This window comes from Geotrypetes seraphini, chromosome 13 (genome assembly GCF_902459505.1).
Source record: "Geotrypetes seraphini chromosome 13, aGeoSer1.1, whole genome shotgun sequence".
NCBI classification, from domain to species: domain Eukaryota; kingdom Metazoa; phylum Chordata; class Amphibia; order Gymnophiona; family Dermophiidae; genus Geotrypetes; species Geotrypetes seraphini.
In genome coordinates this window covers 39510293-39527607 of record NC_047096.1, presented here as the reverse complement: position 1 = coordinate 39527607, position 17315 = coordinate 39510293, and the positions used below count along the sequence as shown (strand labels likewise).

Genomic DNA, 17315 nt, shown 5'->3' with positions numbered 1-17315 from the left:
GAAGTATAAATTTTGTTTTGTCTGGGTTCAGTTTTAGTTTGTGGTCTTTCATCCATGTTGCCACTGTTTCTAGAGTTCTGTGTAGTGTATCTGTCATGGTGGGTGTTGGCTGATCAAAAGGAAGGAGAATGGTGATGTCATCTGCATAGCTATAGGAGGTTAAGCCTATTTTGTCTAGGTAGGTGCCGAGGGATGCAATGTAGAGATTGAAGAGTGTTGGGGATATTGGCAATCCTTGGGGTACACCACAGGGTGGGACCATGGTTCTGATTTTTCTTTGTGTGACTTTACTCTGTAAGTCCTGGATTGTAGGAATCCTTGAAACCATGTGTGTACCTTACCTGTGAGTCCTATTGAATCTAGTATTTGTAGTAGGATGTCATGGTCTACCAGGTCAAATGCTGCAGTGAGATCTAGTTGTATAAGCAGCATTTTTTTTTTTTTTTGCCTGTGCTGAGCTGTTGTTTAGCTGTGTCCAGGAGGGAGCCTAGTAGTGTCTCTGTGCTGTAGTTGGTTCTGAACCCAGACTGTGTAGGGTGGAGTAAGTTGTGATTTTCTAGGTAGTTGTTGAGGTTGTTTAGCTACGAAACATTCCATTAGCTTGATATATAATAGGATTGAGGCTATGGGTCTGTAGTTGGATGATAGATCTGTTGCTACTTTTGGGTCTTTTATGATCGGGGTGATGATGATGATTTTGTTGAGGTCTTGTGGGAGCAGGGATTGTATCCATTGTATGAGGAGTGTGCAGAATTTTGGGCTGGAGGCTTTTAACAAGTATGGAGAACAATGGTTGAGGTTGCAGGCTGCATGGCTGTATTTTTTAAAGAGACTGTTTAGGTCAGACTATTATATTGTAGCAAAGTCAGACCAGGTTCTGTCTGCTGAAGCTAATTCTTTTTCTATGGGGGGCATTGTGATCTCATCTAGGTGGATTGGGGTTTTTGCGAAGGTTGTCCTGGCTGTTGTAATTTTGTTTTTAAAGTATTCAGCTAAAAGGGTGGCTGAAGGAGGTGGAATGTCATTATTGGCCAGGTAGGGTTTGGTGTCTGTGAGTTCTTTTAGTAATTGAAATAGTTTTTTTGTGTCTTGAGCTTCTATGCCTATTTGGTTGGTGTAGTGTATCCTCATTTCTTTTAGTTTTTGCTTGTATTGGTTTAATTTTCTCCATGCTGTTTTTGTGTGTTCTTGGTTACTTTTTCTCCATTTTCTTTCTAGTCGTCTGCATTGTCTTTTGAGTAGGAGTATTTAGTTGTGCCCATGTGCCTAAGGCCCCGCACACAGGATGGGCCTAAGGCTCCCGGGCCTATTCTGATTGGCCCAGGCGCCTCAGGCCCCACCTGTGGGCAGGGTTTCTGCCGCCTTGGCCAATCCGGCCCCATTCTGGACCCGGCTGGCCTGCCGGACGGGTGGGCTTGGCACCCGTCCATCTGGACAACTAAAAGGTACGGGGAAGGGGGGTGGGGGTGTCGTGGGGTCAGCCGGGGGGGCGCAGGTCGACGGGGGGGGGGCGATCGGGGGTTCTGGGTGGCGGTCATTGGGGGAGGGGGGGTGTCGAGGGCAGGAGGGCCTGGGATCCCTCCTGCCCATATTGTAGTGGGGGGTGGAGGGTAGGGGGTCGCCGGGGCCAGGAGGGCTTGGGCTCCCTCCTGGCCCAATCCAGTCGGGGGGGGGGGGGTCGCTGGGGCCAGGAGAGCTTGGGCTCTCTCCTGGCCCGTTGTGTCGGAGGGGGGGGTCGCCGGGGCAAGAAGGGCTTGGGCTCCCTCCTGGCCATATCGAGTCGGGGGTGGGGGCATGATCGTTGGGGGCAAGAGGGCTTGAGCTCCCTCTTGCCCCGATGCCATCGGGGGGGTCGCGGTTCGATAGGGCAAGAGGGCTTGGGCTCCCTTTTGCCCCGATGTTGTTGGTGGGGGGGGGGGGGGTCACGGTTCAACATGGCAGGAGGGCTTGGGCACCCTCCTGCCTGGATCGTTGTGGGGGGGGGGATTTTATAACCGGTGTTTTTTTGACAGACACCGGTTACAGAATCCAGCTTTTAGACAAAGGACTGGCTCCTCCTTCGCCTAAAAGCCCTTCTGTTGGACGTTTGGGGTTTAGGCGTTTTTTTGGTTCATTATGGCCAAAAAGTGTAGACGTCATGGGAGTGTACTTGTAGACGTAGTGGTGATCTGGGTGTTTAGTAGAGGCAGGTCATAATCAAAACACGGATATTTGTTTTGGTTATGGACACTTTCCCTGCTTCTGCTTTGAACGTTTAAGGACTTAGGCCAAAAAGGAACTTAGACGGTTTTTTTGATTATGCCCCTCTATTTGTAGTTAAAATAACTGGTATTGGGGAGATGTGGTTTGCTGCAGCCTTCTAGTTGGTTAGGAGCAGGATGATCAGTAAGACAGTTTGTATTTGTTTTGTGTTAATGTTTTCATTGTGAAAGATAGGAGGTAATGGGATGGTGGGTGTGAGGTTGCAGGTGATTTTCTGGGGGTTAGGATGTTGCTTTCTCTCTTGGTGGTTGATGGTGGCAGATGATTGGATTTTGGTGTGATTGTGTGTGTGAATGGAGTTGAAGAAGACCCAGGTGATCTGGAGTTGGCTAGGTCAAGTCTGATTTGCGTCGTTGTGGAGCAAAGTTGGGTCGAGGAAGGAAGGACAAAATGGGAGATTTCTTCCTCTGCCTGCTGAAGCGCTGGATCAGTTTTCTCTGGCACTCAACTAGAGCTGAAGAAGAGTCGGGTGATCCAGGGCATCTCTGTTAAGCACACTGTATGCTTCTCATTATTCATTCCTACCAAAACAAAGATAACCCCATGCAAATACGGGACCAAAAACTAAAAGTACTAATATATACAAACAAACCCTAAGATGCAAAACTCTGCAGTACAACCCCCAGAGGAAAAGAAACAAATGCATTTTTTCCTGAACAGACAGCAGATGTAAATCAATCACTAAATTAAAAAATAAAATCATTCCCCCTACTGTTGTTGTCTCCCTCCTTCCATGCTGTGCCTTGCCTTCTGGCCTGCCCCCTAGTGTTATCTTCGGGCCGGTTCCCTCTTCCTCAGTGCTGCAGTATACAAAGCCATGGGCCTCTGCACCTTATCTGGAAGCTTTCCCTCTGACGTTTCAAAGTCAGAGAGAAGGCTTCCAGTGCAGGCGCAAGACGTGCATAGGAGCCTCTACTCACGGCTTTGTGCATGGGAAGAGGGAGCCGGCCTGAAAACAACGCCGTATCGATTGCACTGTGGACCAGCGGCTGAAGAGCACTGTCTGGGGCCCAATGCACATGCCGGCCCTGTGTACCGGCAGGAAATTTATGTGGACTGGCACCGGTCTAAATAATAAAATGACCAACAACAAAAGGTAGAAAAAATAATGTTATTTTCTATTTTGTGATTACAAGATGTCAGATTTGAAATATGTATCTTGCCAGAGTGGTGTAACTGTGTGTATAGCAGACTCCACACAAAGATTGACAACACCAACCTCTTCATCGGTCCAATATTCTTTAAAGTGCTAGTGTTAATGCATTTAAGGCTAATGCACTTTAAAGAATATTGGACCGATGAAGAGGTTGGTGATGTCAAGTTTCAAGTTTTATTATTTTTAATATACCGACCGTTAGCATGTATCTGGCCGGTTTACAAAGCTAAAAAAATAAAATAAAAGGTAAAATAATAATTATGTAAGGGGGGAAGAGTGAACATTAAAAAGACAATTAACAAATACTAACATGAACTTGAGGGTAATAAGGGGAAGGGAGAGTCAATAATTACATTATTAAAAACAAAATTTAAAAGAAAAGGGAGGGGGGATATAACATCAGGAATGGGGATCGCTTCATAAAAGCGGTTGAGATGATTTTGCTAGCTTTAGGAGAGGAGGTATTTAAAAGTTGTGGTATGCATCTTGAAATAAGAATGTTTTTTGTTTAGTCTTGAATTTGTCGAGACGATTTTCATGACGGAGTTGAGGTGGCATGGCGTTCCATAAAGTTGGAGCAACTACGGAGAAGTTAGTTTTCCTAGTGTAGTAGAATTCTTTGATGGAAGGGATGGTCAGTAAGTTCTGATCTGCTGATCTAAGGGTCCGAGAAGGGCAGAGAGGGAAAAGATGGAAGACGTGAGAGTTTGATTTTAAAGACCAGCATTAAGGTTTTATAAGTGATACAATGCATGATGGGTAACCAGTGGGCTTCTTTCAGAAGAGGAGTAACGTGATCATATTTCCCTACTTTATGGATAAGTTTGATTGCTGTATTTTGGATGAGCTGCAAATGACGTAGTTCTTTTTGGGGAAGTCCATTATATAGGGAATTACAGCAGTCTAGATGAGAGATGACCAGTGAGTGGATGAGGGTTATGATAGCATTAGTTTCGAGAACTGAAGTTAGGGAACGGGTAAGCCGAAGTTTGTAAAAGCAGGTTTTTAAAACGGAGCTTATCTGGTCATGAAAGTTACTCAATCATAGTAACATAGTAACATAGTAGATGACGGCAGATAAAGACCCGAATGGTCCATCCAGTCTGCCCAACCTGATTCAATTTAAATTTTTTTTTTTTTTTTCTTCTTAGCTATTTCTGGACGAGAATCTAAAGCTTTACCCGGTACTGTGCTTGGGTTCCAACTGCCGAAATCTCTGTTAAGACTTACTCCAGCCCATCTACACCCTCCCAGCCATTGAAGCCCTCCCCTGCCCATCCTCCTCCAAACGGCCATACATAGACGCAGACCGTACAAGTCTGCCCAGTAACTGACCTAGTTCAATCTTTAATATTATTTTCTGATTCTAAATCTTCTGTGTTCATCCCACGATTCTTTGAACTCAGTCACAGTTTTACTCTCCACCACCTCTCTCGGGAGCGCATTCCAGGCATCCACCACCCTCTCTGTAAAGTAGAATTTCCTAACATTGCCCCTGAATCTACCACCCCTCAACCTCAAATTATGTCCTCTGGTTTTACCATTTTCCTTTCTCTGGAAAAGATTTTGTTCTACGTTAATACCCTTTAAGTATTTGAACGTCTGAATCATATCTCCCCTGTCTCTCCTTTCCTCTAGGGTATACATATTCAGGGCTTCCAGTCTCTCCTCATACGTCTTCTGGCGCAAGCCTCCTATCATTTTCGTCGCCCTCCTATGGACCGCCTCAAGTCTTCTTACGTCTTTCGCCAGATACGGTCTCCAAAACTGAACACAATACTCCAAGTGGGGCCTCACCAATGACCTGTACAGGGGCATCAACACCTTCTTCCTTCTACTGACTACGCCTCTCTTTATACAGCCCAGAATCCTTCTGGCAGCAGCCACTGCCTTGTCACACTGTTTTTTCGCCTTTAGATCTTCGGACACTATCACCCCAAGGTCCCTCTCCCCGTCCGTGCATATCAGCTTCTCTCCTCCCAGCATATACGGTTCCTTCCTATTATTAATCCCCAAATGCATTACTCTGCATTTCTTTGCATTGAATTTTAGTTGCCAGGCATTAGACCATTCCTCTAACTTTTGCAGATCCTTTTTCATATTCTCCACTCCCTCTTCGGTGTCTACTCTGTTACAAATCTTGGTATCATCTGCAAAAAGGCACACTTTTCCTTCTAACCCTTCAGCAATGTCACTTACATACATATTGAACAGGATTGGCCACAGCACCGAACCCTGAGGGACTCCACTAGTCACCTTTCCTTCCTCCGAGCGACTTCCATTAACCACCACCCTCTGGCGTCTGTCCGACAGCCAGTTTCTGACCCAGTTCACCACTTTGGGTCCTAACTTCAGCCCTTCAAGTTTGTTCAACAGCCTCCTATGAGGAACTGTATCAAAGGCTTTGCTGAAATCCAAGTAAATTACATGTGTCCTCGATCCAGCTCTCTGGTCCCCCAATCAAAAAATTCAATCAGGTTTGTTTGGCACGATTTACCTTTTGTAAAGCCATGTTGCCTCGGATCCTGTAACCCATTAGATTCAAGGAAATACACTATCCTTTCTTTCAGCAACACTTCCATTATTTTTCCAACAACTGAAGTGAGGCTCACCGGCCTGTAGTTTCCTGCTTCATCCCTGTGACCACTTTTATGAATAGGGACCACATCCGCTCTCCTCCAATCCCCAGGAATCACTCCCGTCTCCAGAGATATGTTGAACAAGTCTTTAATAGGACTCGCCAGAACCTCTCTGAGCTCCCTTAGTATCCTGGGATGGATCCCGTCTGGTCCCATCGCTTTGGCCACCTTCAGTTTTTCAAGTTGCTCATAAACACCCTCCTCCGTGAACAGCGCAGAATCTACTCCATTTTCTCATGTAACTTTGCCAGACAATCTCAGTCCTTCTCCAGGATTTTCTTCTGTGAACACAGAACAGAAGTATTTGTTTAGCACATTTGCTTTCTCCTCATCACTCTCCACATATTTGTTCCCAGCATCTTTTAGCCTAGCAATTCCATTTTTTATCTTCCTCCTTTCACTAATATATCTGAAAAAAATTTTATCTCCCTTTTTTACATTTTTAGCCATTTGTTCTTCCGCCTGTGCCTTCGCCAAACGTATCTCTCTCTTGGCTTCTTTCTGTTTCACCCTGTTTTCCTTTCTGCTCTCCTCTTCTTGGCTTTTTTTATATTTCATGAACGCCAACTCTTTCGCCTTTATTTTCTCAGCCACTAGGTTGGAGAACCATATCGGCTTCCTTTTTCTCTTGTTTTTATTGATTTTCTTCACATAAAGGTCCGTAGCCATTTTTATCGCTCCTTTCAGCTTAGACCACTGTCTTTCCACTTCTCTTATGTCCTCCCATCCTAACAGCTCTTTCTTCAGGTACTTTCCCATTGCATTAAAGTCCGTATGTTTGAAATCTAGGACTTTAAGTATCGTGCGGCCGCTCTCCACTTTAGCCGTTATATCAAACCAAACCGTTTGATGATCGCTACTACCCAGGTGAGCACCCACTCGAACATTAGAGATACTCTCTCCATTTGTGAGGACCAGATCCAATATCACTTTTTCCCTTGTGGGTTCCGTCACCAATTGTCTGAGCAGAGCCTCTTGAAAGGCATCCACAATCTCCCTACTTCTTTCCGATTCCACAGACGGAACATTCCAGTCCGCATCCGGCAGGTTGAAATCTCCCAACAGCAGAACCTCCTCTTTCATTACAAACTTTTGGATATCCGCAATCAGATCCTTATCAATTTGCTGCGATTGAGTCGGAGGTCTGTAGACTACACCCACGTAGATAGAAGTTCCATCTTCTCTTTTCAGAGCAATCCATATCGCTTCTTCCTCTCCCCAGGTCCCTTGCATTTCGGTCACTTGGATATTGATCTTTACATAGAGAGCTACTCCTCCACCTTTATGACCATCTCTGTCCTTCCTAAAAAGATTATATCCCGGTATGTTTGCATCCCATCCATGTGATTCACTGAACCATGTCTCTGTGATAGCAACAATATCTAGATCTGCCTCTAATATCAGGGCTTGCAGATCATGAACTTTGTTGCTTAGACTGCGAGCATTTGTGGTCATCGCTTTCCAGCTATTTTTTCAGCGATAATCTCCTTTTTCGTATGGATTTTTGTGTAGTTTCACTTTCCGTTGCAATACTAAGAAATGAGTTGCTGATATTGCTTATGTTGCAGCCTTTACTACTATCACATCTTTTCTTTTGCCGGGGGTGGTCTCTGTGTGTGGAGTCTGCTATACACACAGTTACACCGCTGAGGTCTAACGAAAAAAGTTTATTTAAGGTGATTATCTACATAGTTTTACGGTTCATAGACAAAATCGCGCGAGACAACGGCGTGCCGACAACTGAGCACAGACAACTGAGCGCAAGGTTGACGGCGCACCTAAGAAAAGCACTATTTTAAAGGGTTCCGAAGGGGGGTGTTGGTGGGGAACTCCCCTATTTTACTTAACAGACATCGCGCTGGCGTTGTGGGGGGCTTGGGGGGTTGTAACCCCCCTCATTATATTTGAAACTGAACTTTTTGCCTGTTTTTTAGGGAAAAGGTTCAGTTTTAAGTATAATGTGGGGGGTTACAACCCCCCAAAACCCCCCACAACGGAAGCGCAATGTCTGTTAAGTAAAGTGGGGGGGTTCCCCCCCACACCCTCCGTCGGAGCCCTTTAAAATAGTGCTTTTCTTCGGCGCGCCATCAACCTTGCGCTCAGTTGTCTGCGCGCCGTTGTCTCGCGCGATTTAGTCCCGTCACCTAGTTTTACAACAGAGATAAACCTTAAATTTAAAGATTTTTGAAGCCTTTTTGAATCTTTTGTGGTGACAAGAGCTGCTGTTAGACAGCAAGATTGAGCTAGGACCTAACAGAGAGAAGAAAAGTCATTTTTGTTTATTTTGTGTAAATCACAGCACCAACTTGGGGGTGGAGAGGTTGTAACCCTATGTAATGTTACATTGTAACACTGTGAATGTTAAACTGCAACCCATTCTGATCTCTCTGTGGAGGATGGGGGTATAAAAATAAATAATTAAATAAAATATTTTTTTTATATTGGGGGGAGAGGGGGGGGTTAGAAAATGACCGGCCCCGGGTGTCACATACCCTAGGTCAGTGTTTTTCAACCTTTTTTGGGCAAAGGCACACTTGTTTCATGAAAAAAATCATGAGGCACACCACCATTAGAAAATGTTAAAAAATTTAACTCTGTGCCTATATTGACTTTATATAAAGTAATTCTCTTGAATAGGAATCAAATAAACACAAAGAAAGTATTTTATAATTACTTTATTATGAAATATTAAGTAAACAGAATAGTGAAAAATTATAAAATACTTTATTCAGTGCGAAACCTGGGCCTGTTTGGCTGAACACAAAGCTGATATTCTGGCTGGAATCGAAGAAAGACACACACGTAGCTCTTCGTCAACAGCCGTTCCCTTCACCGCCCCGTCACCGTCACCGCCATCCCTTTCACCGCCCCGTCACCGCCACTGCCATCCGATTCACCGCCCCGTCACCGTCCCCGCTGCATCCATATAAGCCTTAGTACTGTAATATTTAGCTTATTCCTTTCTTATAAATCAAAGTTCCTGCTGCTGAACTAGAGAAAGAGATGTTCAGCTGGCAGGGCTTTGTTTATAAATTTTTATCAACACAACTAATATACTATTTTATCCTAAAGCAAAAAATAAATAAATAAATAAATATAATTTTTTTTTCTACCTTTGTTGTCTGGTTTCTGCTTTCCACATCTTCTCATTCAATTCCTTCCATCCACTGTGTGTCTTCTCTCTACGTCTTCCATTTGCTGTTACTGTGCCTCTCCCTTCACCCCCCCCCCCCAATTGGTCTAGCACCCATCTTCTTCCCTCCGCTCCCCCATAGTCTGGCATCTGTCTTCTTCCCACTCTGTCTTCCACATTTCCCTTCGGGGTCTGTTCCTCTCCACCCTCCTTCAATGTCTGTCCTATTCCTTTCCACCACCACCCTTCCCTCCCTCCTTTACCATCTGTTCCTTTCTACTACCCTTCAGCTCCTTTCACGTGGCTTATCTATCTACCTTCCTCCCTCTTATTTTCATGGCACGTTACAATGTAATTTGTGCAAGCCTGCGAGCTCGGTCCCTGTCTCATCCCCACAAACCATCTCGCTTCTGTGCTCCTATTTTCTCCATTTCTAATATCTCCCCTATGTATCTGTCATTGCCCCCCCTGTGTCCATATACCATCCCCATGGCATGTCCCCTTTATGTCTCTGTCCCTATGCCCCATGCACATAATTTCCCCTCTTTCTGTTACCTTCCTGTGTCCAGATTTCCCCTATCTTCCTCTTCCATACCAGTGTGTCTCTTCTTTTCAACCCCATCTAGCTTTTTTCCCTCTTTCTTCCCCCCCCCCTGCTTCTAGCATCTGGCTCACCTGCCTGTCCTTCCCTTTCTTTCCTGCTGTGGGTTTTTCTTTCCGTCTTCATCCCCTTGGCCCAGAATCCTTTTCCCTTTCACTCCCTCCTTCCAATTTGAGCCGGGAACACGAGCGATCGCACGGTCCCCGCAGCCACCACTCGCCTGCCCAATCGATCCTACTGTTTAGCCAGCTCTCTCCCTTCGCCTCACCTTAGTTTGTAGGTTTTGTTTTTCGGCGACATGCACGTTTTCCCAAAGAGCCGCGCACTGCTCAGTGTTCAATCTTCTGCTCTGCTGCAACTTCCTGTTTCCGGTTGCGTCAGAGCAGAAGATCGAAACTGAACAGCAGCGGGGACCGGGGAAGTCTCATGGGAGCGCGTGCCGGACCCGGCCTGAGGCCTAATCAGTGTCTGCACCGTACGGCACACCAGGCAACATCTCGCGGCACACTAGTGTGCCGTGGAACAGCGGTTGAAAAACACTGCCCTAGGTATGCCATGGGGCTGATGATTTCCCAGGACACGTCTGAGAACTACTGATCTAGTTTGCTTTGAAATCTTCTGTTGGCATTATGCCAGGTTACAAATTGAATTTCTACTCAGTAGATTTGACAGCTAACAATCATTTTTTGAGGTTTAAGTGGCAGATTTGTTGCCGCATTAATATTTTTACCTGTTCCATTCACAAGATGTCTCAATTAGATTTCCACACTAGGATCTGTTAAGCCTTCGTTACCCTCATTCACCAATATAGGTTTCTCTGTTCTGGTGTGCCAGACTAGAATCTGAAAGCACAACAGCAAGCAACATGAGTTACAGAATCCAGATATGGTGCTGCACTTTCTTTCCCACTCATTTCTCTATCCTATAAAGAAGATATGTCATTGTATGGCATGACAATGGTCATTACAGTGGTCCTTAAGAATTACAAAGCTGAGACTTTAGCAATGGTTTTGAGTGATTACTGAGTCATAGCCTCATGGCCATTGAGCTAAAGTGGTTCACAAATAAAAAATTACATGGTGTAAAGATTGCTATTTAGTGATATATATATATATAAAAAATAGTACCTGAGATCGAGAGGAAGTTTTCATTATAGCAAAACATTTGCAATGTTTATTTAAGGAATAAGGATCCACTGCACCAGAGAATATAACACTGTAGTCTTGTTAGAGAGGATAAAATTCAGTGCTGTGATAACAACATGGTAATTAATGATGGAACCTGTCACCTTTGAGTATGTATTTGCAGACTTCTCTAGCCCTGACTTCTACCAGGCTAACACAGAGGCCAAATAAACTATTTAACCAGAGCAAAAGGAACTTTCTTTGAGTAAGGGCAGAACAGAGATGGTTTTGGTCACCATTGGGAAGGGAAAGCTAAGGGCTCCTTTTACTAAGCTGCTCTAGCATTTTTAGCGTTCGCAGCATTTTAGCACGCGCTAAACCCGTGCTACATGGCTAGAACTAGCATGCACGGCATTTTAGCGCGCATTAATGCCCTAACGCAGCTTAGTAAAAGAAGCCCTAAGTGTTTGTTCTATATTGCATGTGGTTTATGTGCTCACAAATTAGTTTGAACAAGGTTTTGACCTATGATAATTATTCCAGTGCAATAGGTGAGACATTCTAAAACAGTGTTTCTCAACTCAGTCCTGGAGTACCCCCTTGCCAGTCAGGTTTTTCAGGATATCCACAATGAGTATGCATAAAAGAAATTTGCATACACTGCTTCCATTATATATATATTTCTTTCGTGCATATTCATTGTGGATATCCTGAAAACCTGACTGGCAAGGGGTATTCCAGGACTGAGTTGAGAAACACTGTTCTAGACAGTAGGGTTATTTCTCCATAGCTGCGTGCTGCTACAGAAGGAATCCACTCCGGATTTTTTACTCGCCTTTGTTGTACTTCACTGGATCTCTACCTCCACCTTCAGTTCTTTCCTTTTGCACATGTGCCTGCAGGAGTGTTTGCTCTGCTCTCCCCATTTTATTATTTTAATTCGATGTAATTTCATCCCCTTTTCGTGGAGCAAGTTTGAAGTTCTGCCTGCTTGAAAGATCACAGACTTCGGTCTGTAGCTGACAGGCCCATCCCTGTTAGCTGGATACCTGTTAGCTAGCCTGCATAGTTTTCTCTAGAGCTCAGGGCCATCCCTGAAGTGGTCTTACCTTCTCTTAATCAGGGGTCAAGCGCAGACTGTTAGGTGCCCTTAGGAGGCACGATGGGATCTCGCAGGGTGCCGGCTGTGTCATCGCGCCTCTGCCCGTCCCGGTGCACATCCATTGGTATGCATGGGTGGAGGTGTAGTCAGACATAGGAGTCTGACTGGCAGCCTGAATATCAGCTTTGCAGAAGTATTTCCAGGTTTGTGTTAGTGAAATTTCTCATCCAGCTACTGTGAGAGAGCTTAAAGCAGGCTGCAGCACTGCTCCTGTCATGCACAGCGAATACACAGCCTGGCAGCTTGTAAGAGACATCAGGGGAGATTGGAAAAGTGAGGTTTGAAGGTTTCTGGATATTCCCTGTGTTTTCCCACCTGAAATATCCTAAAATTGCAGTTTTTACAGTTTGGGAAGTATGAAAAATATTGTGATTTTGGCATAATTTTTTATATGGTGGCCATCTTGGATCTTTTTTTCTAAAGTTTCCTGCTTCTTCAAAACTGCAAATTTTGCCTGGAAACATGCTGGAATGGAGTCCTTTGGCTCGTCTAATGTGGATTCTTGCCAGGATTGCGCAATTATAGTGCTTTTAGAGCATCCATGTGTCACATGGTGCAGTGGGGGGGGGGGGGGCTAAAGTGTCCAACTTAGCTTCTCCCCTACTGAAGCAGGTGACCAAATGCTCAGCTAGCCGATCGGGGTGGTTGTCTTTGCTTCTGTCAGCCAGACTGTGGACCCTCCTTAGTCAAATAAATGCAAATGCAAGTCATCTAAGAGTGACTTTCTGCCCCTAGAGCAGGACACTTTTTCTATATTTATGAAATTTTTGTGGTCAGAGTTTCAGACCAAGTGTTTATCCCCCTAAACAGTCTCAATCCACCTTCGCGGCGTCTCATAGTGGCGTGGTGCCTCTTGGCTTGGCTTTGCCTCAGCCTGCTGCGGCTCTTGCACTACCTGATCTTGATCTGAGGGACCCGGATGCTGTTGTTTCCCTTACTGATCCCTTGTTTGCAAGTACAGTGCTTCCCAGAGATAAGTTATGTGTGCTGGATCTGCGCATCTCTCAAACGTCTTGGATCCAGTGGATGATTCTACTGTCTTGAACTTATTTAAGTTTGTGGCCCTGCCCCTTCTAGATGCTTCCCTCTTGGACATGATGCTCAAGACTGTTTTTCTGCTCGCCAGTACTTTGACGCGTTGTGTGTCAGAACTGCAGGTGTTGTCTTTCAGTGATCCTTTCCTCCGTATTTCAGAGGTGGGGGTTACCCTTTGGTGGCTCAGGGCCACCATCAGGGCAGTACTACCAGTCCTGCATTCAGGGACCCGGAGCTGACAGGGGGCCCGGACTCCCCCAGGGTCCTAGGCCACAGTTCTTCAACTGCCGGTCCGCGGACCGGTGACGGTCTGCAGGAAATTTTTGCCGGTCTGCGCAGGGCAGGCAAGATTGACTCCCTTCAATTTCCTGCCGGTCTGCTCAGGGCTAGCAAGATCAACAGCTGAAGTCTGCGCTGGGCCAGAGAGATCTTGGGGAGCCTCCGAGAGTGGCTTTCTCCCCTCTCTGCAGCTCTCCTTCACTTACCAGCACAGCGATTCTCGAAGGCAGCCTCGGGGCTTTTGCTGAGTCGCAGCTGCCTCTGATGATGCAACTTCCTCTTTCCTCAGAGGCGGCGCGACCCAACAAAGGACCTGAGACTGACTTCCTGAATCGCTGCGCTGGGAAGTAAGGAGAGCTGCTGGGAGGGGAGAAAGCCACTATTGGAGTCTGGGAAGCTGCTGGGCAAGGGGAAACAGGGACAGCTACTACTGGAGAGGGAGAAGGAAAGATGCTGCTGGGAGGGGAGGAGGGAAAGGAATCTGGGAAGCTGCTGGGCAAGGGAAAAAAATGGACAGCTGCTACTGGACCTGGAGGGAAGGAGAAGGAGAGATGCTGCTGGGAGGGGAGGAGGGGAAAGAGTCTGGGAAGCTGCTGGGCAAGGGAAAAAAAGGGACAGCTGCTACTGGACCTGGAGGGAAGGAGAAGGAGAGATGCTGCTGGGAGGGGAGGAGGGAAAGGAGTCTGGGAAGCTGCTGGGCAAGGGAAAAAAAGGGACAGCTGCTACTGGACCTGGAGGGAAGCTTGTGGGCAAGGGAAAAAATAGGGACAGCTGCTACTGGAGAGGGAGAAGGAGAAATGCTGCTGGGAGGGGAGGAAGGGAAGAGAGTTACTGCTGGACAGGAGGAGGAGGAGGGAAGGGAGAATGAAAAAAGGAATGAAACAGCTGGCAGAGAGATTAGAGGAGGGGAAGGGGAAGGGGAGACACAGGCATGAGAAAGTAGAGAGATTGATGATAGGAAGGGGTCAGCAGAAAAATAAGCAGAAAGGGACAACGATGATAGATCTGGTGTAGGAGAGATAAAAATGAAGAGAGCAGTGAAGCTGGAATGAATCATGTAAAAAGGAGAGAGGGGGCACAAACTGGATGGCAAGGGGAGAGGGGCATAGAAAGAAGACAGATACCATATGGAAGGGGGAGAGGACAGACAGTGGATGGAAGGGGCAGATGCTGGATTGAAGAGACAGAGAGGGCAGGCGCTGGAAGGAAGAGAGTGAAAAGAAGATTGAAAGCAGAAACCAGAGACGACAAAAGGTAGAAAAAAATAATTTTATTTCTATTTTGTGATTAGAATATATCAGATTTGAAATATATATCCTGCTAGAGCTGGTGTTGGACATAACTGGGGACTGCAAAACCCAGGCAGTGCTTCTTTAGCTTCCAGCTGGCTTACGGCGCTCTCTGACCAGGGGGCAGTTGCGCTAGTTGCACTCCCTTAAAACTATTTCTGTCATGTGTGACTGCAGTATTCTGTTAGCATGATATTTCTGTGTAGCATTCTGTAATAATTTGGCTTGTTCAGTTTTCTTGATAGTAGATGGGATATATGTGAAGGGGAGGGAAGACAGGGGTTTTGTTGATCCTTGCTCTGAATTATTTGTATTTATAAAATGACAATTGTACAGAATATTGTTTCTTTTTATACTTTAATAAAATACATTCAATATAAAATCATAACTGAGGCTTGTGTGGATGGGATCAGATGATTTGTGGGGACCGAGCTCGCAGAGATGGGGTGGAAACGGGGTTTTTAAATTTTAGTCCTAGTAATTTGCCGGTCCACAAAATAATTCTTTTTTTTCTGCTGGTCCACGGGTATAAAAAGGTTGAAGAACACTGTCCTAGGCCACCATAGCACAAATTCCTGTATTATGCTTCTGCTGTGCACAACAATAAACAATAAACACTGCTGTCATACTTTTTTGTCCCCTGCTGATTTCCTGATAGCACCCCCTCCCGGACAAAAGTGGATCCTTCTACCTGGCCCGCGGCCGCAGCCGGCGATATACTAGGTGCGTGCCTCTCGTCTCCTGACTCCTTCACCAAGGCCCGCCCTGTCTCCACTCCGATTGGCTTGGGCTTAGGGTGCCTAGCCAATCAGGAGACACATCACTTGCATGACACTGAATCTGCGAGAGCGAGTCGGCCGGATGACATCACCACGTCTCTAGGAGGACAGGACGAGAGGAGCAGCACGAGGAGCTGCAGAACTAGTAAGGCAGTGATCAATTTAAACATGCACCTTTCTTCCTCCATCCCATAACACACACAGCCTGGTGGTGATGATTATCAGATTGATTCATGAATATATAATGATGTTATGAGTGTGCACCTCTTCCTTCCCATCCTCCTCAGCATGTCACATACAGCATGTTACTTTACACAAAGTCTGTGTAATGTAACATGCTGTATGTGACATGCTGAGGAGGATGGGAAGGAAGAGGTGCACACTCATAACATCATTATATATTCATCCATAGCTGCATGTTAATGATGTGCTCATATGCACTTATTTATCATCATAACATATACATCATTATTAATATGCAGCTGTGGATGTGTAAGGACAGGCTGAGGAGGATGGATGGGAAGGAAGGAAGGTGCACATATCAACATATCGTACATTTTTAACATGCATGATGCAGCTATAGGCAAGCTGAGGAGGATGGAATCATACAGATGTGTATGTTCAGATATGCGCTCAGATGTGTAGTTTTTTCTGATATATTTATTAAGCTTACAGTATTTATAAAAACACATTTAATACTTGTTACAAAAAGTATTGTGCAATTGTGATCTACTTCTGGCCTACAAAGGTCAAAAGAAATCCTTAACTGAGATTTTACATTCAAAAGTGAATTATAGCTACTAGCACTATTATTTATTAGTTATTTATTATGCAGATGTTTGTTAGTTTGTTATTAGTTCAGTATTAGACATATGTTAGTTTAGAATAGATAGGTATAGATTAGTTTAGTTTAGGTTAGGGCCCTGCTGAAAGAGTCTACCTTGACGTGGTTGCAGGCTTACAAATCTTTTGGTCAAAGAGTGCGGCGACAGAGAAAAGTATGTGTGTATTCGGCACATGGAAGAAGGGGGATTCGGGGGGGGAAGGGGTGTGTGGGGGGCCCAATAGGATTGCTCAGTAAGGGGCCCAGAAATTTCTGATGGCGGCCCTGTGGTGGCTCCTTCCTAACGAAGGTTGTTTTGGCTTTCCATGTCAATCAGGAAGTGTGTTTGCCTGCCTTTCAACCGATAAGTTGCAAGACACAGGACCATCTGTTGAAGAAACTGGATGTGTGCATAGTTCTGCGTTATTTGGAGGTCACCAACAAATTCTGACTCTCTGCCCATTTGTTTGTGCTGACTCATTCAGTTAAGCAGGGCACTCCCGCTTCCAAGGCCACAATTTCCAGATGGATCCATTGAGCCATTTCGTCAGCCTACATTCTTTCTTGGAAACAGTCTCCTGTTTCCATCAAGATGCATTCTACCAGGAGTGTGGCATCTTCGTAGATCTGTCTCTCCTGAAGAAATTTGCAGAAGGTGACATGGTCTTCTATTTACATGTTTGCCAAGTTCTTCAGAGTGGATGTGGTGGCAAGGCAGGACTCTGTCTTTGGATCCTTGGTATTAAGGGTCAGCACAGCAAGCTGCCCTAGCTTTTTGGGGGACTACTTTTGTACATCCCCACTGTCTAGAATGTGTCATCTATTGCACTGGAAAAAGGGATTATGTACTTATTCCGATAAGCTCTTTTCCATTAGATAGGTGAAACATTCTAGACTCCCACCCTATGCTTCCTGCACTTGCATACAGTTTTCAGTCTGTTTATGCTTCTCCAAGCTGATTCTTGGTGCCTGTCAGCCCTTTTGGGCTGGGAAGAATTTATATATATATATATATATATATATATATACACTT

General features: G+C 45.3%; 1 protein-coding gene across 4 annotated transcripts in view; it reads right to left on the bottom strand.

Moving 5' to 3' along the window:
• Positions 1–2461: 2461 nt before the first annotated feature.
• LOC117347856 (galactosylgalactosylxylosylprotein 3-beta-glucuronosyltransferase 1-like) overlaps positions 2462–17315 on the bottom strand; it is a 125414-nt gene continuing 110560 nt past the window's right edge. For all 4 annotated transcript variants that reach the window (XM_033919308.1, XM_033919307.1, XM_033919309.1 and 1 more), the window contains exons 6-7: positions 10522–10633; positions 2462–2783 (exon numbers count right to left, since the gene is read on the bottom strand). In XM_033919308.1, coding sequence (XP_033775199.1) covers positions 10547–10633 — 87 coding nt within the window. In that variant the 3' untranslated portion in view covers positions 2462–2783; positions 10522–10546. The remainder of the gene's footprint in view (positions 2784–10521; positions 10634–17315) is intronic.